This window comes from Centroberyx affinis, unplaced genomic scaffold, assembly GCF_046629955.1.
Source record: "Centroberyx affinis isolate AG114_WGS23_722 - 3 ecotype Tasmania unplaced genomic scaffold, CSIRO-AGI_Caff_v1 ptg001785l_1, whole genome shotgun sequence".
In the NCBI taxonomy this organism is placed as follows: Eukaryota; Metazoa; Chordata; class Actinopteri; order Beryciformes; family Berycidae; genus Centroberyx; species Centroberyx affinis.
In genome coordinates this window covers 128,605-156,156 of record NW_027280176.1, presented here as the reverse complement: position 1 = coordinate 156,156, position 27,552 = coordinate 128,605, and the positions used below count along the sequence as shown (strand labels likewise).

The following is a 27,552-nucleotide window of genomic DNA, read 5'->3' as shown; positions in this document are numbered from 1 at the left end:
TGGATGACACTGACTGGCTGATAGCTGATGTTTAATAAAAGGCCTATAATGGCGCAATATATCATCCACCTGTCTGAGGGTAATGAGGAACAGGGTCCATTATAAGAGCAGCTATTTAACATTTAACAGGTCTTTCGTGTGTTTACCAGCTGCTACAGAGCACTCAGCGCTGACTCACTAAGTACTATGTGTACACACACAAACACACACACACACACACACACACACACACATACACAAACACTATTACTGGCTGCCCATTATTACATTATATTGTCATTTTTGGCTCTGGAATGACTACACTCATAAGAAAGGAGATTGTCTAATCAGTGATTACATTATGTGACTCTAAAACAATTTACCCCCGGCACTCTCATCCCAGTCTTCTTGTTATGCCGCAGCCATCAACAGAAAGCACATTGTGATTTTGGACACAATACAATTAAGCCTAATATCACTAGAGCCTTTTGATTTTCCACTGCTGGTTTTTGGACTGTTTCCACTGCCTATTAATTAAAGATGTTCTGTGTAGGCAGATATATCTGTTCATTAGCCTGTGCCCCCATTTAACTACCCCCTTTGATGTGGTTTTAGCAGAAAGACACTTATTTTAGCTCTCAATTATGGCTTCAACGGAATTGCTTAGTTATTAGTGGGATTATCTGAGACTTGACAATAGAACGCTCAATGTGTCTGTGTTCTTTGAGGTAACCGTGCGCCCCTTGTGTTCATCCTCTCTTGTAGGTGATTGCCCCTGAGGAGATTGTTGATCCCAACGTGGATGAGCACTCTGTAATGACCTACCTGTCCCAGTTCCCCAAAGCCAAGCTCAAGCCAGGTGCCCCGCTGCGGGCCAAGACCCTGCACCCCAAGAAGGCCAGGGCCTACGGACCAGGTGAGGAAGACAGGACCAAAGCCAATCCAGATACCTTAGTCCATGTGATTAGTTTGAATTTATTATTATTACAAGTGAAAATTAGCTTGAATAGGGACCTATATCAATAACAGGTCATTACTACAACTTAACTAATGTTACTGCTAACATTCATTTAGCAAGGCCCACTACACTTATGTTACATCCTCATCGAAGGATTAGCCCACTTAAAATGAAGAAGTCCAACATTATACAATATACAAAACCTAAATCAATCAATCTAATGTTGTGAAATTATATGAAACCAGCGAACTTGAAATGAATCTTCTACTAGCTAGCCAAACGCTTCCACAAGCAGTGGCCCGATAAGAGTGTATTGGAGCCGCACACCCAGGAGTGTGTAGCTCTATAGTGAAGGAGTCGATATCATATGATGTAAAATGATAGGACATGTGCTTCATGAGTTTTAAGCTATACTTGCCAATGGTTCAGTTGCTAATCTTAACCAGTAAACAAAGTGCACAGAAAAAAATAAATAAAAAGGGTCTTACAGCTATGTAGTTAGTAAAGCAAGGTAAGGTTGATTTAATGCTCCTTCCCTTAATCATGTAAAAAAATAAATAAAAGGCTGATATAATTTAACTAATGACTATATACTGCAGAGAAACAGACAGGCAGACAAGAGTGAAAAAATGGAAACCAAAACTACCTGCACCTTGCAAACATTAGAATTCGTCATTTGTCAGAATTAAAATCATTAGATTATCATCATTAATTGTTATTGTCTGATTCTGAAAATATGTTATTTGCTCATTCCTGTACTTTTGTCTGATTTCGTGTGTTAGGTATTGAGCCTCGAGGCAACATAGTGCTGAAGCCAGCTGAGTTCTTGGTGGAGACGGTGGAGGCTGGTCTCGGTGAGGTTCTGGTTTATGTGGAGGACCCAGAGGGACACACAGAAGAGGTATTTGCTATTTATGGAACTCTACTAAACTAGTATGGTATGTAACTAATCTAGTACATCTCTACCATTTGATTCTTGATATAAAACATACTCTCCAACCCTCTTCCAACTAGGCCAGAGTGATCCCCAACAATGACAAGAACAGAACGTACTCGGTTGTCTACCTGCCCAAAGTGGAGGGTCTCCATAAAGTAAGCACATAAAGAGCATGCAGCTTTAGTTCATCATTTACTTGAGGAGTACATAGTAGATAGTCTGACAGGTCTGTGGTTTCTGCTCCTGCTAGGTTAAGGTGTTGTTTGCTGGGCAAGACATCGACAGAAGCCCCTTTGCGGTGAACGTGTCCAAGGCCTTGGGAGACCCGAACAAGGTGCAGGCCAGAGGGCCGGGACTGGAGCCTGTGGGCAATGTGGCAAATAAGCCCACCTACTTTGACATCTACACTGCAGGTAACTCAAACTGAAACATATTGATTATTGTACTATACTGCATGTGTCTGCAACAACCTAAAGTTCTTACCGTACGTTCAAACAGGTCTTTCTCGCACGAGTTTGATCGCTTGACTTTAGCTCAAGCGATCACAGTAGCTAAACATTCTTAACGAAACTTACCTGAAACTCCGAACATCTTGCTGCCCTCCTGCCATGCCTTTGTTTTTTTTGTTTCTCTCTCTTCAAATAAATGACATTGTCCCATAGATCTCAGGGAAACCACACTCTTCACCTCAGTTTGTCCTACCTGGGGCAAAGTTGTGTCCATCTCGTTCCGTTCGCCTCCTTCCGTCGACTTTGCATGCATTCAAGCCTCCTCTACATTTTTGCTTATGTTCTGTCTGAATTTAAGGTTAGACATCATTCGTTTCAAATAGATCAGTGGCTCTACGACAGCTATTTGATACCGTACTAACAACTGTCATGGTCGTCCCATCAGCCCAGTTTTTGAAAGACCTGTTTCTGCCTCTATCTGTCCACCAGGTGCGGGTGCTGGAGATGTGGGTGTCATCATTGTCGATTCCAACGGCAGGAGGGATACAGTGGAGATTGTTCTCGAGAACAAGGGAGACAGTATTTTCCGCTGCACCTATGGGCCCGTCCTGGAGGGGCCTCATACCATCTATGTGACGTTTGCTGGGCAGCAGATTCCCAGAAGCCCTTTCACTGTCCACATCTCCGAGGGTAGGTTACATACAGTACATATACAGTACATACATACATGTACTCACACAGGCAGGTACACAATTTACACATTTGTTTTAATGATAGACATTGTTAATCCTGACCTTTTTGTTCCAGGGTATCCGTGGGCCCTTAAATAGTCTGAAAAAGTCTTAAATTATGTAAACAGAATGCCTTAAAAAGTATTAAAATGTCTCATTAGAGGTAATATTTTTTCACCATGTAATGACAGGTTTATTTCTGCTGCATGTCCACTCTTAGATGAATACAGAACAGGGTATGTATTACAATATTCATTGTATCTCCTTTATTGAACACAATTGGACTTCATGTCCCTTAGCAATTAGTTTCCTGGTGTCGTTTTTCTTACACGGCCCATTTATTGTTTCACAACTTTCATTAGCTGTGTTCTATGGGAAATAGGTCTTTGATTCAATTCCAGGTAGCATTAAAAAGGTATTGAAATTTCTGAAACATGCAGATACCCTGTAGTTATATCAATAATCAGCTTTTTGACCCCCCCCTTCCCCCACATCTTCTCCTCCTCCTTTCTAATTAGAGCGAGTGTCACATGAATTCTAATGTCCAGACTGACTGCTGAAAGAACTAAAAGTTTTTGATCTCCATAACAGTCTAGGTGTGAGTCTGAAACCTACAGTAGAGTATGTCTGGGTCCAGTTCTGCTCTCATCTTATCCTGATGGGACAGTCTGCCAGCCGCTGTCCCGGCTTCTCTGAGTAGTGGGTGTTTGGCTGCAGCTGTGCGCTCTCATGGTTTTGGGCTGCGGTGTTTCGGGCCTTCTTCTGGGCACTCTTCTGGTCCAATGGTACGGTGGTCTGGAGGTCTGGAGGTCTCTGTCCTCTTCCTGCCTATGTATGTGTCAATACTGTTGTTCCCTCCCTCAGCTCCACAGAGTGGCTCTCCGGTGCAGATAGTACCTCAGGCCATGCGCACCCCACCCTCAGACAAGACAAGGAGAGCCCCCCCTCCAACACCGCCCAAACCCAGGCGACCAAGTTAGTACAGGCCAGGGCGGGGGGGGATGTGACTGGAGCCTGCTTGCGCTAGCCTGGTCCCTCCTACCTCAACTCAAATCCATCCCCTGCCTCAGACCCCTCTACAAGGGCTTTCCCAGCTTGATAGCATGTGCCGGCACTGGCTTTAGCCCCAAGTGGCTTCATCCTCCTCTACAATCCAGAATAGAGAGTGAATGACTGTGTTAAGCCCTCTCTGGACGGCATTACTATGACCAGAGGTCTGGCGATTGGTAATCCTCAGGCCTCAGAGTTTTATCCCGTATGTAACGAACATGTCAATGATTTTCTCTGGCTGTTATTTTACTGTCCGGATGACAAAATCAAATTGCGGATCTCCTCTGGTAGTACTATGGGAGGTCTGGTGATTGGTTATTATTACCTCAAGACCCTAGAAAGTTTATTACATTACATACATTACAAACATGTCAGGGATTTTCTCTCTCTCTTCACCTAATCTGGCAAAATTTCGAGTTAACGTCTTGCACCCTGCATTTCAATTACAGGGGTCTAGCCTTTTTGTAGGGATGGGACGATATATCGGAATTCAATATATCGCGATACGAAAATGTGACAATACGTATCGTGGGGCAGAAAAATTAATCGTGATATTCGCTACATTTTATTCTGCTGTAGTAATCACAAATGAGATGACTTGTCCATCACAGTTTCACAAGCTCTCCATCCACGTTATAGTATTTGCACTTTGAAATGACATTTTGAAATTTGTTGTTTACATTCTAGCAAGCCAATGTCATCGCTAGAAAGATTTGTGGCTCAAAAACCTCTGATCAAGGTTCTCAAATTAAATTCTGCACAGTCAGACTTTGTTGTCATTGAGCTTTTTTTTATTACATCGTATCGTGGTTGCACTGAATCGTGAACTCGATCGAATTGTACTTTTTGGTTTTTGCCGCGTTGTTCGTAAAAACTACCAGTGCCTAGTAATGTCATCTGGAGAGGGCTTTAGTGTGTGTGTGTGTGTGTGTGTGTGTGTGTGCAGGTCCACCTCATCTTAACATCTGGAGGCAGCACCAGCCAGCTTTTGGTTGGTTTGGACGTCACCTTCACAGTCGCTCAGCACACAGAACATACCTATCATATGATTCATCAGATACTAAAAAACATTACAAAAACACTACTGATGTAGATTCAGAGCAATTCTTTTGCAAAACATAAAAGTTTAGGTTCCCTATGTTGGCCTAATTCTGCTTTTTGATTAAGAACTAATGAGTGAAAATAACATGGTTAATAGAATCTAAACAAAACTAACAATTTAAAAAAAAAAAGAAAAAGGTTCTTACTGCCTAGTATAATTTTTCATAATAGCAAGTGACTTTTCTTAAGTATGGATCAACTGAAAATAGAACGGGTCCCTTGTCATTTTTTGGCCCTTCCTTTCATTTGGTGAGAGTGAATGTCAGTGTGACCATTCAGATGTGTGAGCTGTTCACACTTGTGCCTTCATCTTCATCATCATCATCATCTGCCTGCCATCCCCTTTCCTCCTCAGACCAAAATTCCCCTTAACCCATTCCTCCTCCAGCTAACCCTGACATCAATTTACAAGCTACTTAATTACTTAAGTATAACAGTGTCTGCTTAGATAACAAAATCTTAACATCTAATTATTCAAACACTGTGATTTAAATCACATATTGTGAAAAAAAAGTGGAAATCTTTTGTTCTAGGGAGATTTTACACTGAATCTCAGCTTTGCCATTTATTTCCAAAACATTTTACCATTAAAGAATAGACCAAATTATCTTGTACACTTGGATTACTGTGGGTACAAAATGGTGTCAAATGCTCTATACTTCTATATTCCATTTCTATATAAAATCTCAGAGGTTTTGAACATTTTGCCGGAACAATTGCTGTCAACAGTTGGTGTCATTTCCTTGTTTTCATTCTTTCCATATCTTCAAGTCCTGAACCTGAATATCCAACTCCTTGCTCTTTGTCTCAATGTTCTTCAATATGATAACCCCTGTTTTCATTTCTGTCCTATGCCCATCTCTCCTGCTACTTCTCCCTGGCAGCTGCAGCAAACTGTGCTTCTCGTAGCTGCTGTTCAACTGACTAACAGCGAAACCTCTGCAGCAGTGTGTGTGTGTGTATGTGTGCCTAAGTGTGTGTGTTCTTGTCATTTATCCTTGTAGACTGAGGAAATTTTTCTGAGGTGAGGTCATTTTGGCCAATCCACACTTCTACGAGGGGTTAGTTTAGGATTAAAACTTGAGTTTAGGGTTACTAAATTAAGATAAAATAGGTAAAATAGATAAGATTAGGTTTAGGTTTAGGTTAGGGTACTAGTTTCTGTAAGGTTAGTTTAGTTTAGGGTTAGGATTTGGGTTTAGGGTTAAGATTAGAATTAGGATTACATTTGGGTTAGGGTAAATGTTTCGGTTAAGGTTAGTTCAGGGAATGAATTAAATAAATGGAAGATCCTCATAAGGGTAGAAATACAAAGATGTGTGTGTGTGAGTGTTTACATGAGTGTATCTGTGAATACTTGCCAGACTCATTATCATCCATCTCCCAGTCTAACCAGTTCTCCATATCTCCTGTTGATGGTTCCATAGCCTGCAACCCCAATGCTTGCAGGGCGTCGGGAAGAGGTCTCCAGCCGAAGGGGGTGAGGGTGAAAGAAGTGGCCGATTTCAAGGTCTACACTAAGGGAGCAGGCAGCGGAGAGCTCAAAGTCACCGTGAAGGGACCAAGTGAGTCGATCAGGATAATGTGTTTGAGTATGTCTGAATGCACGTGTCTTCAACATGTCTTCAAACATGTTATGGAGCGGGCTCAAGAGATTCACCCTCCATAAACAAATGGCACCGTCAGTGCCAGTTGTACAAAGGTTTACTCGGTGGTTCCAAAAAAACAAAAGTGCAGATGGACTATTAACAGAACATGCCAAGTCCTTAATTGGCAAATGTTAAAATATATATTATACAATATATATAAATATACATTATTCCCAATGTTAATTCCCAATGTCAACTCAACTCTCAACTCAACTTTATTTATATAGCACCTTTCATACAAGCATGCAGCTCAAAGTGCTTCACATAGCAAAATTGCAACAATACAACAATAAAATGTTTTAAAAAATCAATAAATAAGAGTCAATAAAATAAAATAAAAATACAATACCAGGGATAAAAATAGTAAAAAAATAAAAATAAAAACCAATGATTAGAACTTAAAAACTAAGGCTATAACATTACTCCAAATTAAAAGCCAGATTAAAAAGATAGGTCTTTAATTTCCTTTTAAAAAATACAGAGAGAGCTTGCCATTCTAATATCCAGAGGCAGTGAGTTCTACAGTTCAGGGGCATAAAAACAGAAGGCACTCTCACCGGTACTTTTATGGGACACATAAGCAACATTTAAAAGAAAAGCGGTGGAGGACCTTAGTGATCTGGCTGGAACATAAAATGAAAGAACATCTCTGATGTAAGGAGGAGCAAGGTCATTTAAAGCTTTATAAACAAGTAAAAGATTCTAAATTATTTATTCATTATAAGTATAGTTATAATCATGCATAATGATGGCATTATAATGTGTTATAAGTATGATTATAATGTATTATAGACACTGGCTTCATAGAAAGTGTTAATGAAGTGTACCACTGCTCTTTTCCCTTGGTCTGATGTTATCACTGCAGTGTAATGTAAATTTGAAATTCAGGTTTACTGTACTTGACTGTGGGTGATCTTTTCAATGCAGAGGGCCTCGAGGAGCCGGTGAAGGTGCGTGAGGTGGGAGACGGCCTGTATGAGTGCGACTACTACCCCATCCTGACAGGAAAATACATCATCGCCATCACCTGGGGAGGACACAGCATCCCACGCAGGTTATTATTGTGTCATCCTCATATAATCACACTGAACCACACTGTAAAACCTGTTAAGTCAAACAGTTTGAGGAAGCTGATTGCCTTGAACCATTTGAGTTAACCCAACAAATATGTTTTTTAATCTTTTCTAGTCCTTTTACTTTCTGCAAATGAATCTGCCTGGGATGATAATAAAGACTGGACTCCTGTGTTATGTGTTTCCTGCAGCCCATTTGAGGTGGTAGTGAGTGAGGATGCAGGTCCTCAGAAGGTGCGGGCCTGGGGTCCCGGCCTGGAGACCGGCATGGTGGGCAAGAGTGCTGACTTTGTGGTGGAGGCCATCGGCACGGAGGTGGGAACTCTGGGTACGTCTGACAGCATGGCCTACACATAGATACATAGAGGAACGCAAAGGACATTCCAACACGGGAACCTTGTTTTATTGTTCTAAAACCTAGGTTATGGGTGTTTTTACACTCATACACTCAAACCCCATCAAACCTAAACTCAAAATGACCCTGAACAACAAAGGACTTATTGGACGCATTGACTCAGCTGGGATGTAAAACAAATATTATCCAAGTACTCTAGGTCTGTCTCTGTGCACATAGTATGTATTCTCTATGCTAGATACAGACATTCCAAAAGATTTTGTGTTTAACCACCTGTTTCCACCGACTATTTATAGGGTTCTCTATTGAGGGTCCGTCCCAGGCTAAGATTGAGTGTGATGATAAAGGGGATGGATCATGTGATGTGCGATACTGGCCTACGGAGCCTGGTGACTACGCGGTGCATGTCATCTGTGACGATGAGGACATCAAGGACAGTCCCTTCATGGCCCACATCCTCCCTGCAGCCAATGATGTCTTCCCAGAGAAGGTTAGAGGCCGCTTAGGATAGACTTTTTGTCTCTTGGTTGTAAATATGCTCACTCACTTGCTCTAACCCTAACCTCAGTGACCCCATGCCTCAACCCAACCACCTCTGGGATAACAGGCTGTCGGACAAATGGGCTTTCAGTCTAATGGGTGGACATTTTTTGGACTATTGGGGTTTCGGAATAATGGGCCGTCGGAACAATGGGCAGTCCCCGAAAGTACAGGGTATAATGATAATGTATAACTGAGATTATCCTGCTGACCTCTAATGTCACAGGAACTTGTGCAATCCAATGTGCATTATACGTGCTAACCCTAACCCTAGCACCCCAGATGGGACCCCAGCCAACTACTTCATGAGACTGGACCAGATGTACATTCCCTCACCTCTCTGTCAGCAGCTTCCCTAACAGTTCCAGGACAGAAAGATTCAGGAATATTCAAGACATCCAAGAAGTTAGAAGCCCTTGTGTATTGGCCCAAGATAAGCTTGGATGTTAAACATCACGTCCAGTGTATCAGATCTACAAATCTGAAAGTCGAAGGCTTCCCGGGAAACTGCAGCAGACAGCTGGACCTCAAGAGACCCTTCCCTAGGAGGAGAGTGGAAATGTTTACCTCCTTGTTTTTGTGGATTATTGCTTTTTGCTTTGCTCTCTCTCAACAGCAGAGGCAGTGTCCTAAATACTAACTAGAGAGATTCTCAGATGCTCAGAAGTATCAGATTTTATTCTCTCTGATCACGGTTCTCAATTCTGTCTGTTCTGTGTCCAAAGAAACCAGTGGAACTTGACATAGAAGACTGCTGCTTACCACCCACAAATGAACCTGACAGGAAGGATAAATTGCAATTTAAAGTCCATCATCCTATGTGGGAGTTTAGGTTTGCTCTGAAGCATTTCATGAGTTTACCAGTGAGACACCAGAGGAGCTCAATCTAAATCATACCATTAGAAGTCCCATGGATGTGATACTCCATCCCTCCATCTTTGCACTTTGATGCTCCTACCTACAACGAAGTGGCCGATATATTTGAATTTCAAGAGTTGGTGTCTGAAAACATGAAAAAGCCAAGAGCATGTCAAAAACTATGACAAACACAGAAGAGAGGAGAAGTATACAGACCTGGACAGAGTCTGGCTACACACTCACCCTTATTCAAAGACATCACTTTCGGACAAACCCCAAAATGGAAAGAACCTTATTGGGTTGTTGGAAAAGTTGGTCTGCTTAACTATGAAGTAGTGTTGGAAGACTCTTAGTGGTTTAAATGAGGCTCGACTCAAACCCCTGCTGTCCTTCACCTGAGGAGTTGGAGACAGAAGAGCGTCCTCAAAATATTTGAAGAGGAAATTGAGGAGGAGTTCCATGGTTTCTCTACTTCAGACCAGGAGACAGAGAAAAACCCTGCCAGGAGGGATGGATAATTTAGCACTTACAGATGCGTAACATGTTGTCTTCCCTCACGCAGGATTTTCTCAAGAGGGGAGAAGCGTGACGATTCAGACTTTCACCAGCTCTCACCAAGCATTTTTTGAACTATGAAGTATTCTTGAAAGCTCCCCTCACTCACTGTAAACTGGCTCTCATTGGCTGTTGGCGGTCTCTGATCCGCACACTACAGGACTTGTTCAGGACCCTGCAGATGTCGAGTTGTAAATATTAAACATGTTTGGTATTGCTGGGGCGGCTCAGACTTTCAGTCTGTTCAGATTGCATCTGTAACCACCTCACAGTACCAGATAATCTTTGCTGACATTGATCCCAACCAAGCCTCTGATTGGGATTTCACCTATGGATTGTCAGGACAGGCAAATCTGATGTAAATCGCTCTGATAATCCTCTAGCGTCTCCCCAGCCTCACTGTCATCTCAATTTACATATGAACTAGACTTTTCTGCTCAGCCGCAGTATTTGTAAGTAATTTCAGTTTCATACACATCCTCTTGACAGCATTCCTGACTGTGTTGAATATGCTCTCCTCCTTAGGTGAAATGTTATGGCCCGGGTCTGGAGCCGACGGGCTGCATCGTCAACAAGCCTGCTGATTTCACTATTGATACCCGAGCAGCTGGCAGAGGAGAACTGAAGCTCTATGCTCAGGTGTGAATGAAAAGTCACAACATAACAGTTTTGGGATCATCTTATTAAATCGTGCTCATCCTTTTTCTCTGTTAAGGCCATTTGACTGCAGCCAAAGTCAAATCTGTTTTTGTGCTTACAGGATGCAGAGGGCTTCCCCATTGACATCCAGATTACAGATAACGGAGACAGCACCTACTTCTGTGTGTACATTCCCAGCAAACCCATCAAACACACCATCATCATCACCTGGGGCGAGGTCAACGTCCCCAACAGCCCCTTCAGGGTAGGGCACCAATACGAATTCAATAACACACTTTCAGATTTAAGCCATTGTAGAAGTCCCTCTTTTTACATGCTTGCCACGCTGCTGCTGCACCACTTCTCCACCCAAACAGGAATTGTATATGGAATAAGTTGCAGTACTAATATGATAAGATGAAACTTTAGTGATCTCCATGAGAAAATAGGGTTGTTGCAGCCGTAAATAGTGATGGGATACAGCAAAGAAACTATAGAATATGAACATAAAAAATAGAATATAAGCAAGAACAGAAAATTGAGGTTATATAAACATATCCAAATGACAATTTAAACACATTTAGGAGAATGTATGTAATGCTGGATATAGAGGTAAAGAGGAAATGTGTGCGCAATATTTATGACATAAAAAGTATGACATATATGCTATATATGAATGTAAGTATAGGTAAATATAACATAAATGCAGAATACATGCGGTGAAGAGGAACTTGTACAATGGCTACTACTGTAGTACTAAAAATCTATATTGATGCAGTTGATTCATATTCATATTTGTTTGCTTTTAACTGTAGCATTTTTGTCCATCAGTCTTTATAGTGCATTTTTCTGAATCAGGTGACTATTGGAGAGGGCAGCCATCCAGAGAATGTGAAGGTCTATGGTCCGGGTGTGGAGAAGACAGGACTGAAGGCCAATGAACCCACCTACTTCACTGTGGACTGCAGCGAGGCAGGGCAAGGTTAGCCTCACTGTGGAATAGAATAGATAGTGTTTTCCATTAAGCACGATTCTATCATTCTATCACTGGTAGATTGTCCTGTTATTACCTGTTAAGTGATCAGAACATGGACACCAAAATCATCCACGTGTCCCCAGTAGATTATTGGCTCCGGTGCTCCATGCTACCACTTTAGCGTACACTATGTTGAGTGATAGTAGGCTCCATGCTAACACTGAAGCATACACTATGTTGAGTGATAGTAGGCTCCATGCTAACTCTTGAACACTTTAGCATACACTATGTTGAGGGATAGTAGGCTCCATGCTAACACTTTAGCATACACTATGTTGAGTGATAGTAGGCCACTAGCATCATCCAACTTACGAAGACTGATCTTTTAGTAATAAAAGTGTTAATTAATGTCATTATATGTTGTAAAACCTGTTTTTATAGACTTGATTTTTTTTTTTACTTATGTGTGATGTTTGCTTTTGTTTGTTAAAGCACTTTGCAAATATGATTCCACCCAGGTGACGTCAGCATTGGGATCAAGTGTGCTCCGGGTGTGGTGGGCCCGGCAGAGGCTGACATTGACTTTGACATCATCAAGAATGACAACGACACCTTCACAGTGAAGTACATGCCCCCAGGTCCTGGACAATACACCATCATGGTGCTGTTCGCCGATCAGGTGAGACGTCTCAACAGAAAATGGCTTTTGAAAATGTACCCTGTTAAATTAAGCCCTCACGCTGACCTCTCACCTTTCATCTTGAAACAGGAAATTCCCATCAGCCCTTTCAGAATCAAAGTGGACCCTTCCCATGATGCAGCTAAGGTCAGAGCTGAGGGACCTGGACTCAGCAAAACAGGTGAGGGATATCATGACATCACTATGACCGTGATATGAGTTATATTAGAGGTGCAGTGTCTAACCATACATTCAGACAGAATGCAAAAAGAAAAAATTCAGAAGCCATGCGAATACATGCAAAGTCAATGGAAGGAGACGAACAGAGCGAGATGGATGCAACTTTGCTCTAGGCGGCACAAAGTGACATTGACATTGGCCTGATGCAGTAAAGCGAAAGCCAATCAGCTTCAAGAACAACTCTATCCAGGCTGTATATTTGTGAAATATGTGGTGCTGCAGCCAAGAATGATGCAGAAGGATTTAAATGTAGCATGACAGAATAAAAATTACAATTCGGAAGCAGAGTTTCAGGTAATTTCTTAGTTTCTACATTGCCTCACCATTTCTAACCTTTACAAAGTCCAGAAAGATTTCAATCAAAACCACTAATCATAATCATAACCCATGATATCAGCAATACATCCTGGTGTAGTTAATTTGTATATCAGTTCACTTTATTTCCCATTAATTCTCCAAGGTGTGGAGGTGGGTAAACCAACTCACTTCACCATATACACCAAGGGAGCAGGCAAGGCCAAGCCTGAGGTCCACTTCACTGGAGCAGCTAAAGGGGAGGCTGTCAGAGACTTTGAGATCATCGACAACCACGACTACTCCTACACCGTCCGTTACACTGCAGTACAACAGGTAAAACCCGCTATCCTTATGATTTATTATATAGCAAATGTATTCCTATTTCAGAAAGCTGTGATAAATTATGTGTGTGTTTTTCTCTTTGTATCTCTCTCTCTCTCTCTCAGGGAAACATGTCCATCACAGTGTGTCATGGAGGTGACCCCATTCCCAAGAGTCCCTTCAATATCGCTGTGGCCCCGCCGCTCGACCTCAACAAGATCAAGGTGCAGGGGCTGAACAACAGTGAGTATGGGCCGGCGTGGACATCTGATCCCACACTGATGTTTTGTTATTGGAACTGCAGGGAAATGAGACAGCATTTGTCATGTGGAAGAGGTTGACCCTGTGAACTCAAACCCTTTTGTCAAAGAGTCTTTCCATGCAGGGAGTAACCCGGCTATTGGCCGCACTCAGGTTAAGGTCTTGTTCAAGTTAAGTTGTTTCTGTGAACTTTTGATACCTTGCGATTGATGCTGCGTTCCATTCAAAGTAGGAAGTCGGAAATTTCCAGTTGGTAGATTGTAATTACAATCCCTGTGCGTTGCCGTGGTCCAGCTCGGAAAAGGTTGGGAAGAAACATGGACACTTGTCAGATTTTCTTTGCCCAATGTACATAAAATACTGTTACAACCCCATGCAACAGCTGTTATGTTGATGATATTTCGCATTGGCCATCTGCTATTGGCTGGTCTTTGGTGCCAGGTGATGTTACCTTCTATATAGCACAACAAGTGGTGACATCACCTGGCACCAAAGACCAGCCAATAGCAGATGGCCAGTTCAGGACCCTACTTTTCACCATTAGGTGTCAGGCTTCACCACAGATTTGGGTTTGGGGTTTAGTTACTTTTTAACTAGCTACTAAGCATAGAATGCTACTGTAAGTGCAACTTTCTTTTCATGATACATGTAAGTAATGTTGAAAATCGATCTTAAGTGGACTTTGACGATTCTAATTCTGTGTAGTGTTTACAGTGTATGCTGCCATATTGACATCACGTTTGATAACACCTCAGGGCTGAGAAATATTGAGGAATTTTCCTTTTTGGAATTCTGGCTTGAAGGGCCATACCACTGCATTTTTCATAGTAAGAGGTCAGGGAACGTCCAACTTTCTGACATCTCTGGAATGCAGCATGACTAAACCAATTAACAGAATACTCCCCCTGTGTAATTCTCTGCAAAATCCTGGAGGGATTGTGTTATAAATATAACTGTGGCTATTTTTCACTTGCTCTGTAATGACTGATCGCCATGCTTGTGTGTGTGTGTGCGTGTGTGCAACTCACAGAGGTGGACGTTGGGAAGGATCAGGAGTTCACCATCAACACGCGTGGTGCTGGTGGCCAGGGCAAACTGGACGTGAAGATCACATCCCCGTCACGTCGGCCAATCCCCTGCAAGCTGGAGTCAGGCACAGGCAATGACATCCACACTGTGAAGTACATTCCCCCCGAGGAAGGCCCCTACAGAGTGGAAATCAGCTATGACGGAAACCCCGTACCGGGAAGTCCGTTCACTGTGGAGGGTGTTATGCCTCCAGACCCTTCAAAGGTAAGATATACCAACCAAGGTTATTATTGTTAACGATCGAAATAACGAAAACTAGGAGTGTAAAAACATTTTCGTTAACTGAAATAAAATAAAAACGAGGCTTTACAAAAAAACGATGACTAACTGAAACTGTGTTGTGTGTTTACAAAACTAACTAAAATAAACTAAAATTATAGAGAAAATGTCATTAGTTTTTGTCTTTGTCAATTTATTTCATACATAAGCCTAGTATTTTGAATTTTTTAATCTCTCCCCTGAAAAATACCCCATATTACAAAAAAAGACTAAAACTAACACTGAAACTAATAAAAACTAAACTAAAACCAAGCATTTTCAAAAAATAAGAACTAAACGAAACTAGCAAACCCGCTTAAAAAACTAATTAAAACTAAACTGAAATTGAAAATAAAAAGTAAAAACGAAATAAAAATAAAAACTAATGAAAAATGCAAAACTATAATAACCTTGATACCAACCCAGGAAACAACACAAACACTTTATATCATTCACATTATATTGGAAGAAGTGGAAGAATGGGATGACATCTTATTGCTACAACTTGAAAGAGTTTAACTCGTTGGAACACCGACATCCAATATCATTTTTATTTATGAACCATGAACAAACTGCAAAGTGCTGAGTTGATTTTATTAGTGTGAATATAACTTGAAACTTTGATTTTTATTACCTTTGAATGCTGACATCAGTGTTTGCCACCTGCTTTGATATACTTTTCGCAATTCGTAACACCAAGTGGGAGACATATCGGAGCCTGCCAAATGTTCCCACATGTCCTACATGTAATCACCACTAGGGGGTTGATGTGAATGTTTTCATTATTTATCGTAAAATCTAAATGACTGGAACGCAGGGTTTCTTGACATGGTCTCAATATGCTACGTTTCAGAGGTCTTTAAGATAGGGTGGAACTTTATTGAGTTGTACATTTAAGAAAAGCAATGGCCGCCAGAGGGTGTGTAATATCGCCTGAAAGCGCTCTATAGTCTTTTCACAGCTGGTGGTCCACTGTGGACTGTCTAGAGCAGGGAAGTTGTGGACTGCAGATCGCTATTTATCATTAGTATGAGGAGTGCAGTCTGTCCCTGGTGGCACACACATAATTACATCCAGTTTCCATTTCAGCAACTGTCAGAAAGTCTCCAACTCTCAGCTGGATGTATCAATTCCAAAATCCACCCTCTCTCTCTGCCTTCAAGTTCATCACACATCTGTACTTTTGCTCTATTTTTCTTTTCCTTTCTGCATTCTCCTCCACTATTCTCCTCTCTCCTTTCGCTCTCCAAGCTATTTCTGTTCTCTTTCCTCTCTCACCTCTATCTATCCTTCACTCCCTTTCCCCCTCCATCTTTTAGCCAGGCCTTAGCGTTAACTCGCCCGCCTGCTGTGGTCCGGCGTGGAGAGCTGGAATAGAAACGTTAATGAAACATATTCATCACTCTGATCACCTGAGAGGCCGGGCCATATCCAGACTTTGTGATTAGACATAAATCAGGAGGTTTAGCGGGGAAGAAAGAGAGAGAGGAAGGGAATGAGAAACGAAAGACATAGAAAATAAGTACATGTGAGCATATATAGCTATGGACCCGCATGTCTTGTGCAGGAAGCTACTTTGAAAGTCTATTTTTACAAGCTACCAGTTACTTCACATTGGAATAAATTGAACTACAGCTTCCCTTGAGAAATATAGTTTTGTTGATTAAAGTTATTCAGAGAAAGTAGTTTAGAATACAACAGGTGGTGACATCACCTGGCACAAAGACCAGCCAATAGCAGATGACCAGTTCAGTACCCTACTTTTCACCATTAGGTGTCAGGCTTCACCACAGATTTGGGTTTGGGGTTTGGTTACTCATTAAAAAACAAAGGTACATCTGCAATGTCATATAATAAAAAATTACATGACTGCAAAAAATGTCTTAGATCCTGAGTTTAAATCTGCCTGGGGCTTTCAAAGTCTGACTGTTTTCTCTGCCTCTACACACAGTACATACAACTTCAAGATGGCATCTTATGTCTTGCCCCTTCGCATTTGTCTTCCAGGTTCGTGCCTATGGTCCAGGTCTCCAGGGTGGCGTAGTCGGTAAACCAGCCCCCTTCGCCATCGACACCAAGGGAGCCGGCACCGGTGGGCTCGGCCTGACGGTGGAGGGGCCCTGCGAGGCCAAGATCGAGTGCCAGGACAACGGGGACGGCTCCTGCTCCGTCTCCTACCTGCCCACCGAGCCCGGGGAATACGCCATCAACATCCTGTTTGCTGACCAGCACATCCCCGGCTCTCCCTTCAAGGCCATGGTCCAGTCGGTGTTTGACCCCAGCAAGGTGACAGCCAGCGGGCCCGGGCTGGAGAGGGGGAAGGTCAACGAGGCCGGCTCCTTCACGGTGGACTGCTCCAAAGCCGGGGAAGCCGAGCTTACCATCGAGATCATCTCGGACTCCGGGGCCAAAGCTGAGGTGCATGTCCAGAACAACAGCGACGGGACCTACTCCATCACCTACATCCCGCAGTTCCACGGCATGTACACCATCACCATCAAATATGGAGGACACGCCGTGCCTAAATTCCCCGCCCGCGTACAGGTGGACCCTGCCGTCGATACCAGCGGTGTAAAGGTCTATGGACCAGGAGTTGAACCCAGAGGTGAGAATTCATTGATGCTTTCGTAACCAGTTCCAGAGCAAATACAGTCCTATGCAGACACTAGAAACACATTAAACACTACACTATTACACCAGGAAACAGTGAGCCAAGGGGCGCCCAATGCTCATAGCTGTACTGGTGTGTAAATGAGTTCTTTGATAAAAAATGGTATGACTAATATGTATGAAATCCCAGCTGATGAGTTCAGTCTGTTCTATGCATAGTTCACAGTCACGTGAAGCATGCGGTTGAACTCCTAGTTTCCTAAATGGCTGCAGTTCTGAGGTCTGCTTTTATTATGATCTGAATCTAGCCTTCCCGTGGGTGTCAATTGTGTGCCAGTTACCATACCTTGCCAGCCTAAGTGGGTCAAAAATTTGATCTTGTGTTTTTTTTCATTATACCACAGCCAGCCATTACACTGAACACAGCCTAGAATCTCACTGGAAACTAAACAAACCCACAGGTTGGCCAAGAGGGATCTGACCGCAGGATGAGTGACATTGCTGGCTCACTTGGCCATGTATGGCTCTCATTAGCCATGGCTGATGGTGATTGGTCACATCTGAGAGTGATGGCTGGAGGATGGTTTGCGATCGCCTACCTCCGCTGTTGATTGGCAGTGATTGGTGTAACTGTTCACAGTGGGTGTAAGCTATACGACACACAGACACAGCTCTGTCAGTGGTGTTTTATGTTAAGTCAGCCAGACCCAGAGCTCAATTAGTCCAACCGTCTTTCCCCTAGAGAGAAACAGATTCTAAGGAATGAGACAGGGCGAGGCACACTGAAAGAGAGATGGGGAGAAATACAGTAATGAGATGGACGAAGACATATTCTATCCAAAGGCAGTACGATACAAAATAACAGAAACACCACATGAAAAAATGACTTACTCAATCCCAATTACAAAGGCAGTTGTTGATTAAATTCTGTGGTCATTTTTGAGGCTGTAGATTTGATTGTTTAGCAGCTCGCTTGTTAAGCATCTGTCTCTCCATGTCAGTGAGCTTCGACTTGTGAGAACTGCTCCTCTTGACCGATGCAGTTTTGGCATATGTTGTCATGATTTTCCAGACTTTTCCCCCTTGCTACATTAAATCATTTTGCAGTTTTTGTGTCCGATGCTCCTGTAATTCGATTACTGACTGTTTGGCGTCTTGGGAACTCGTTTAGTCGAAAACACACATATATCCGATTGGTGGTGATTGTCAGATCATTATTAAAGTCACAAGGAAACAGCATTCCAATGGTGATTCATTCGTAATTCGATGTATTTCTGGCTGAAACAGGATGTTGGGGCGGGGCATAACGTGGGGAGGGACTGTTCAAAAGTGGATGGGTTGGACCAGAACAAACATGGAAAGAGAAAAGCAGTGAATCCATTGCATACTCGGCAGTGGTGGAAGAAGTACTTAGATCTTTTACTTAAGTAAAAGTAGAAATACCACAGTATAAAAATACTCTGTTACAAGTAAGTAAAAGTCCTGCATTCAAAATGTTACTGAAGTAAAAGCACAAAAGTATTAGCATCAAAATGTACTTAAAGCAACAAAAGTAAAAGTACTCATTATGCAGAATGGCCCATTTCATAATAATACAGTATATATATTATACAATATATATATATATATATATATATATATATATATATATTATATTATTGAATTATAATGATGCATTAATGTGTAAGCATCACTTTAATGTTGCAGCTGGAAAAGGTGGGGCTGATTTCCACTACTTTATATACTGCTGGGTAGCTTACAGTAATCTATAATAATACATCACAATTTATTAGTTGATTATATTTTGTATGAATAATCTGAATCTGCAAAGTGAGTAGTAACATAAGTTATCAAATAAAGGTAGTGGAGTAAAAAGTACAATATTTCCCTCCTGAAATGTAAAGGAGTAGAAGTATAAAGTAGCATAAAATGGTAATACTCAAGTAAAGTACAAGTACCTCAAAATTGTACTTACGTACAGTATTCGAGTAAATGTACTTAGTCACTTTCCACCTCTGATACTTGGTGTAGCTGGTGAATATATCCACAGTGAAATGTCACAAATTCTGGATTCTTGAAAATGAGTAAATTCCAGCCACCAGGACATAACCATGGTGTCTTGGGAAAAGGAAACAGGCATATCATGCGGACACTGGTGTCACTTTGAAAGTTGCATATTTCGTATGATGGGAAGGGCAGAAAAGGGGTTCTGTGATGGTGTTATTAGTTGAAATTTGTATGTACGCTTACTGGTACGCCATGAATTAACCACTAAAATTTTTAATTTCATTTAAAACTAACATATGTTGTCAATTGGCATTCATCTTAATATGACTGACATCTGTAGCTGCCTTTGTAATTATGACTTAGTTACTTCAAAGCCTTGAAAAAAGTCCTTTTATCACGTGCTGTTTCTGTTATTTTCCGGGTGAATGGAGGTTTGGTATAATCAAAAGCTTTCTGCTCGACTCATGTCTTTTGTGGTTGTGTCTCCCTCCACAGGGGTCCTGCGGGAAGTGACCACCCATTTCACCGTGGACGCCCGTGCCCTGTACAAGAGCGGCGGCAGCCACATCAAAGCGTGCATCGTCAATCCCTCGGGTTCCAACACGGAGGCGTACATCACCGACAAGGGCGACGGGACCTACAGAGTGGAGTATACCGCCTACGAGGACGGTGAGGCTCTGAATATTATGGTTTATGTGCCATTACATGCCGTTTGGCAGTGGTGGAAAAAGTACTCTGATCCTTTACTTAAGTAAAAGTACCAATACAGCAATGTAAAAATCCTGCATGAAAAATCCTACTTAAGTAAAAGTACATAAGTATTAGCAGCAAAATGTAGTTAAAGTATTAAAGTAAAAGTAGTGGTTTGGTCCTTCTGACTGATATTTTATTATATATGACATCATTAGATTATTAATACTGAAGCATCAGTGTGTAAGCGGCATGTTACTGTTGTAGCTGCTGGAGGTGGAGCTAGTTTGAACTACTTTATATACAGTTAGCTAGTTTAGTCCAGTGATTCCCAACCTAGGGGTCGGGCCCCTCCAAAGGGTCACCAGATAAATCTGAGGGGTCGTGAGATGATTAATGGGAGAGGAAAGAAGAAAAAACAAAGTTCTGATACACAAGTCTGTTTTCAGTTTTTGGACTTTTTCTCTAATCTTTGATTTTTGCTGAAATATTGGATCATTTGAACATTTATTGAAATGAAACCATGTGAGGTTTAGAGGGAAAAATCACTTTTTGGTGGAGCTGTTAACAACTCATAGACATCTGAAATGTGACCCCGACCCCGACAATGTGTTGTATTTTAAAAGCTTGTTATATTATCCATTGTGTCAAATCTCCATCTGAAAAGTAACTAAAGCTGTCAAATAAATGTAGTGGAGTAGAAAGTACAATATTTCCCTCTGAAATGTAGTGGAGTGGAAGTATAAAGTAGCATGAAATGGAAATACTCAAGTAAAGTACAAGTATCTCAAAATTGTACTTAAGTACTTGAGTAAATGTACACCACTGCCGTTTCGTAGGGGTGTAGAGAGGTCACTCTTCAACTGGACCTGGGGAACCAGGTTCGCAAGAAACCCGAACCCTAACCCCTGCTGAAGCGTCCTTGAGCAGCACACTGAACCCCTACCAGCTCCAGAAGTGCTGTTCTGCTGACCTCTGACTTCCCTGCCAAACGAGAATTTTCCGATCTGGATCAATAAAATACTCATCTATTATTGTCATTGGACAGTGACCAGATCATAATATCTGGCCGGGCTGGAAAGTGCCTCAGTCAGCAAATGGGACAATCAGGATTCTCAGCAATTGGCTCAGCTACAGAGGGGGGGAGTATAGGCGGTAAGAGGGGCGGTCGCTCGTTTTATGAATGTTTTTCCCAGTGCTGCACATCATAATTTCGAAATAAAATGCCTTGTGGCTTTCATAACACTTCTGTTTTCCCTCCCCCACAGTAAAGGGGAAAGAGGCGAGTGAGGCATTTGTGGCTTGAGTGACTCGAACACTTGAGCTTGTCGCTGCAGAATGATTTCTTCCTGTGTTAGGCCCTTAAAGGGGCAATCCTCAAGATCCTGTTTTTCTTGTGAAGCGGTCAATGCTGTGCTGCTTTCTTTATTTAGTCTCCATCTTCGGTGCTCAGCGCTCATCGCGGTGGTGTTTCTGCACTGCACTTCCCAAGAGATCACCTGTCAATCAAACAGTGTGTCCAGTACCGTGACGTCTTTTTCCTTGGATTTTCTGTTGATGCAGTTTGAGTTTCTCTTTTCTTTGTCTGTTCAGCCATGGTGGCTATCACTGCTCATGCTAACTACCCAGTTCTTCTTCTTCTATTTATTCCAAACAAACTGGAAATGGAAAACGCATCACTTCCTGTGTGGATTTTTCCCAGTAAAAACCTACCAGACACCGGGTGTTTAGAACAGCAAATGTAAAAGATTTCATGAACTGGATATAGGTTGAATCACTATTGTTTTCTATCAATCAGCAATAGAGAGTAGCAAAACAAACTTTTCTTTATATGAAAACTCGGTAACACTTTCTATGAAGCCAGTGTCTATAATACATTATAATCATACTTATAACACATTATAATAAGGCTGGGTTTTGGCAAGGACCTCACGATACGATACGTATCACGATACATTGCGATACGATACATATTGCGATACATTGCAATACTCTACATAATTTACTGAAAATTTTAAAATAGAGCTTAAAATACAACTTGCTGTGTACCACCTGGGTAGTCTAATATATACATCACATTATATTGATAACTCAGTGGACAAATTGAGTCAAAACTATTTAATACAAAGGGATTTGAGGGAAATTTAAGGACATTTTAAATCTGTTTAAAACATGAATAATTTTTAACATATCGATACGAGGGGCTGGAAAATAGATAGACTATCATGGAAAAAAATATTGCAATACTCAAATGTATTGATTTTTTTGCACAGCCCTACATTATAATGCCATCATAATGCATTATAAGTATAGTTATAATCATGCATAGACAGTTATAATGTTTTATAACATTATAAACACATTACTTACAATCTGTTATAAAGCTTTTTCGTTACCACTTAAATGAAAAAGCTTTATAACAGATTATGAGTAATGTTATAAAACATTATAACCGTCTATGCATGATTATAACTATACTTATAATGCTTTATGATGGCATTATGTGTTGACTCTTCATAGAAAGTGTTACCGAAAACCTCTATGCATCCAGAGTGCCTTTGAAGAGATATGGGTGGAATGACTATGCAGACCCTGCTCAGAGATGACATGAGCGGAGGGAAGAAAGGGAGCGATATAAAAACACCTCTACTGGCAAAAGAAGTGGAGGAGAAGTTGAGAATACAGGAATGTCGTACCGGGCCTGGAGAAGTGGGCTACAGGCAGAGGGGAAATTGGATAAAGGTAAAATGAATTAAGCCAGCGGGGGCCTTTGAATGCTCTGTGAAAGAGAGAAAGAGGAGGAGAGGGAGAGGTGGGAGGTTTGGGTATGGCTGGTAAGGTATTAATAGCTGGTGCCTGTCTGCTGAGGGGCAGATGGTTTTCCACTGATAGCGACGTGTGTCATGTTCAAGCCCATTGGATTGTGGGACGGAAATACACAACCTTGTGGCGGCTTCGCTTGCCTGGAATTTTAATGAAAGCTGATTCTCCCTCTGTCTGTCCGTCTCTCTCTCTCTCTCTCTCTCTCTCTTGCTGTCACTGTGTATCTCTCTCGCTTTTCTTTCTCATTCTCTCTCACTTTTAAAAACACACACACACACAGACACACATCGAACTGGGCAGCTTCCAGTGTGAATGTTTGTGACTGTAAGGTGTTGCTGGGAAATAGCATGGAGCTCAGTTGACTTTCCCTGAATAAAGGTTAAAAAACATAACAGCATGCAATAGTTATATTAATTGATAGTTGAGATTTGGGGTCAAAAGGAGTCAATCAAACATGCTCAGGATATTTCATGTTCATCCTTTTCTTTTTGTTTATATTTATCTTTTCTCTCATTCATGGTGACTGTCTCTCTCTCTCTCTCTCCATCCCTCCCTCTCTGCAGGCCTGCATCTGATTGAGGTGTTGTACGATGAGGTGGCGGTGCCCAAGAGTCCGTTCAGGGTGGCGGTGGCGGAGGGCTGTGACCCCAGTCGGGTCCGAGCCTACGGCCCCGGCCTGGAGGAAGGCCTGGTTAACAAACCCAACCGCTTCACCGTGGAAACCAGGTACTCCCTGCATACTTACCAGAAAGGTCCGCAATGTCTAGGCAAAATGGAAATGAATTGTTCACATTTGCGTAAAAAGCACCAAAATGTTGTATACATGGACAGTTTGATGCCCTGAACATTTTCAGAATTGGACCCATATTTACAATGAATTTGCAATTTTAAGAGAACTGAGAAAGTTACCATTTTACTATCTTTATGGTATTTTATTTTATTTCTTCTAAATTACATCAAATTTCTAGGCTATGATCTTGCTCCTTACTCGATACTGATCTGTAGCACTAACAGTAATTACTTTGCAATTTACCATGAAGACTGGGGGTGGGGGGGTGTATTTTATTATAAACATTTTTTATATACATATTACGTCTTGTTTGTAACTACTGTTTTTGCCATATACATAATGTTTATAAGCCTTTTTTTTTGTATGTATGTTTAAAAAATCATAAGAAACTACTGTTTACAATGTGGAAAAACACCAATAAAAAGAGTTTTGAAAAAAAAAAAAAAAAATTCTAGGCTATTAATGATAATTATTACATTTGATGTTACTATTCAAGCATTGGAAGAAACAATGGCCATTTGGTGTAATTTGCTAATTCCTGCTATTGCTATTTTTTTTACTGTCCTACCACTAGTAGATTATAGGTTCATAAGTTTAAAAGCTTGCACAATTGTGATCTAATGGTGCACGGCAGGTTGGGGTGAGGAAAATTTTTTGGGGGTGGGGCGACATTCGATATTGCGATTTTTTCTAGCCCTGACTAACAAAAACGTTTTGTTCAATAAATTCCATTCCCCTCCATTCTCCTATTCTTCCATTCTCTCTCCCTTCTTTCCCTCCTGTCCTGTCTCGTCCTCAGGGGCGCTGGCACCGGGGGTCTCGGCCTGGCCATCGAGGGTCCGTCGGAGGCTAAGATGTCGTGCAAGGACAACAAAGATGGCAGCTGCAGTGTGGAGTACATCCCCTTCACTCCTGGAGAGTACGATGTCAACATCACCTTTGGAGGCCTGCCTATTCCAGGTAAAGGGTCTTTCTGAAAATCTGCTTTCCCCAAGTTGTTATGAAGATACCCTGTTGTTAAAATCTATCTATAACTGCAATGCCTAATTTCAGCCCAACCCTTGTGTGTGTGTTGCAGGGAGTCCATTTCGGGTTCCAGTGCGGGAGCTGGTGGATCCCAGTAAGGTGAAGTGTTCAGGTCCAGGCCTGGGCAGTGGAGTCAGAGCCCACGTCCCCCAGACCTTCACTGTAGACAGCAGCAAAGCTGGGGTGGCCCCCCTGGAGGTCCAGCTCTATGGGCCTACTGGTGAGACTCACACACACACACACGTTTGTCTAAATATACTTGTGAGGATCTTCCACTGAATATATTCCTTACCTAATTCCCTGACCTAAACTAACCCTTAACCCCTAACCCTGTATTTTAAAGGTGCGACATGTGTCATTTTAGTCCTAATCCTAAACTAACTTTAACCTTAAAGGAATAGTTCACCCAAAAATGAAAATTCGGTCATCATCTACTCACCCTCATGCCAAATGAAACACAGGTGAAATTTGTTAGTCCATATAACACACAGGGAGGTTGCCAGCACAACTTGGTAGCTGCCTTCTCCAAAACAACTGAAGTCAATGGGGACCTGTTCTTTAGAGTTCCAAAACAAAAACAGCCAAACAATCACACTGTGAATAGAAAGACCTATACACCATTATTTGCTGCAAATCAATCAGCTGTAGTTAAGATTTGCACTAAATGATGGTGTAAATATACTGTAGGTCTTTTTGGAACTCTGAAGAACTGGTCCCCACTGACTTCAGTTGTTTTGGAGAAGGCTGCTATGGAGTTGTGCTGGCAACCTCCCTGTGTGTTATATGGACAAACTTCACCTGTGTTTCAACTGGCATGAGGGGGAGGAGATGATGACAGAATTTTCATTTTTGGGTGAACTAATCCTTTAAACCTCTCATCCGGTTGCTCCTCAGGTGTGGCTGAGCCTGTCAACATCACAGATAACGGCGACGGCACACACACTGTCAACTACACCCCCGCCAACGACGGCCCGTACACGGTGTGTGTGAAGTACGCCGACCAGGAAGTCCCTCGCAGGTCAGGGCAAGAATTTCACAATAATTTATTGATTTTAATCATATTTGTCCATTTCTCACATTTCAAATCTTCTCCTTTCAGTCCTTTTAAGATCAAGACTCTGCCAGCTCACGATGCCAGTAAGGTTCGTGCCAGCGGTCCGGGTCTGAATGCGTCCGGGGTGCCGGCCAGCCTGCCTGTCGAGTTCACTATCGATGCCAGGGATGCTGGCGAGGGACTGCTCACTGTTCAGATACTGGTGAGTTTCCTCTTCCCTTCCTGTCCTGACTTACAACAGGTATTGCAAGGCCAGAAAAAAAATGGGCTACACCTAAATAGGCTTGGGTCGATATTCGATAATATAGAATATTCACAAAATGTGTTGCTTAGATCAGTGATTCTCAACCTTTTTCATATCAAGGACCCCTAATTTAGTCCACATTAGGGCCACAGACCCCCATTTGATGCGATTTTGTCCCTCGGACCCAAATCTGAGAATATTTTTATTGTTAGATATGATTTTGTCCAGAACTCCATGACTGCCTGTATTGTAGGGAGAGAGATAACAGAGAAACTATGATCAAAATAGTGAGTCTCCTACATTCTATAATTGTTCTTGTAAATGAAATAATGAAGTTTAACGATTCATCAATTTGCTGGGGACCCCCTGGGATGCCCTGAAGGACTCCTGGTGGTCCCCGGACCCCACGTTGAGAACCACTGGCTTAGATCACAATTGTGCAAACTTATAAACTTATAAACCTATAATCTACTAGTGGTAGGATAGAAAAAAAAGAATAATAATCACAGTGGTATTATGTATAATGTCTATTGATGTACCTAAAACATGTAATTTAGAAGAAATAAAAAAAAATACTAAAACACTTTTTTTTAAATTGTTTTGGTATTGTTGAGAAAATGGCGATAATATTGTATATCGCGATATTTTGGCAGGGCAGCATCGTGATATTAAATTTGGGATATCGCCCAAGCCTACACCTAAAGGAATTCTTAGTTCAGGACTTGGCTTTATTCATGCTTTTCAATGGGACCCTTAGAAATGTATATAAATTAGGGATGCACCAATCAGGTTTTTTAGGGCTGATGATTCCTGATTCCTGATTTTGATCGACTGATCACCAATCTGATTACTGACTAAAGCTGAACTTTCTACTATCAGAGGTACATCATGTAAAAGTGAAGAGCAAGGAGAAACAGCAACATTTCAGTCTAGCACTGTGTTTAACAGATTGTCCTTATGTCTGCATGACACTGCTGACCTGACCATATGGAAATAAATCAGATTTTTAATCTATAGTTATTACATGTTACTGTGTGCTTGATTCACATTAGCATAGGGAAATCGTTTTCATCGAGGCAGTACAGGCTCTTGCCCTTCGTCCAATACATTAAACTGTTTCTAATCATATAGGCTATTAAAATTCATAACACAACTGACCTGAATATATGTGAGCTGTCAGAGTTTATTATGAGTGGAAAATAGCAAGCTGATTCAATAATCAAACACTCTCAAAATGCTCTCTTCGGAAAATGAAGGCCACTCAAAGAATGTATGGGCCCGTTCTCTATTAAAAAATAAAAAGACCATATTCA

At 41.7% G+C, this 27,552-nt stretch overlaps 1 protein-coding gene across 1 annotated transcript in view; it reads left to right on the top strand.

Annotated features, from left to right (window-relative positions):
- Positions 1 to 744: 744 nt before the first annotated feature.
- The window catches only part of LOC139652350 (filamin-C-like), a gene marked incomplete at its 5' end in the record, with an annotated part of 50,217 nt that continues 23,409 nt past the window's right edge, over positions 745 to 27,552 (top strand). The window contains 25 exons of the mRNA XM_071529389.1: positions 745 to 895; positions 1,720 to 1,838; positions 1,952 to 2,029; positions 2,125 to 2,287; positions 2,813 to 3,013; positions 3,919 to 4,029; positions 6,633 to 6,770; positions 7,782 to 7,908; positions 8,119 to 8,255; positions 8,579 to 8,772; positions 10,761 to 10,874; positions 10,996 to 11,139; positions 11,733 to 11,856; positions 12,369 to 12,529; positions 12,620 to 12,710; positions 13,230 to 13,399; positions 13,513 to 13,630; positions 14,679 to 14,941; positions 17,003 to 17,600; positions 20,108 to 20,281; positions 23,689 to 23,851; positions 24,715 to 24,875; positions 24,994 to 25,161; positions 25,836 to 25,959; positions 26,041 to 26,197. Of these exons, the coding sequence (XP_071385490.1) occupies positions 745 to 895; positions 1,720 to 1,838; positions 1,952 to 2,029; positions 2,125 to 2,287; positions 2,813 to 3,013; positions 3,919 to 4,029; positions 6,633 to 6,770; positions 7,782 to 7,908; positions 8,119 to 8,255; positions 8,579 to 8,772; positions 10,761 to 10,874; positions 10,996 to 11,139; positions 11,733 to 11,856; positions 12,369 to 12,529; positions 12,620 to 12,710; positions 13,230 to 13,399; positions 13,513 to 13,630; positions 14,679 to 14,941; positions 17,003 to 17,600; positions 20,108 to 20,281; positions 23,689 to 23,851; positions 24,715 to 24,875; positions 24,994 to 25,161; positions 25,836 to 25,959; positions 26,041 to 26,197 (4,149 nt within the window). The remainder of the gene's footprint in view (positions 896 to 1,719; positions 1,839 to 1,951; positions 2,030 to 2,124; positions 2,288 to 2,812; positions 3,014 to 3,918; positions 4,030 to 6,632; positions 6,771 to 7,781; positions 7,909 to 8,118; positions 8,256 to 8,578; positions 8,773 to 10,760; positions 10,875 to 10,995; positions 11,140 to 11,732; positions 11,857 to 12,368; positions 12,530 to 12,619; positions 12,711 to 13,229; positions 13,400 to 13,512; positions 13,631 to 14,678; positions 14,942 to 17,002; positions 17,601 to 20,107; positions 20,282 to 23,688; positions 23,852 to 24,714; positions 24,876 to 24,993; positions 25,162 to 25,835; positions 25,960 to 26,040; positions 26,198 to 27,552) is intronic.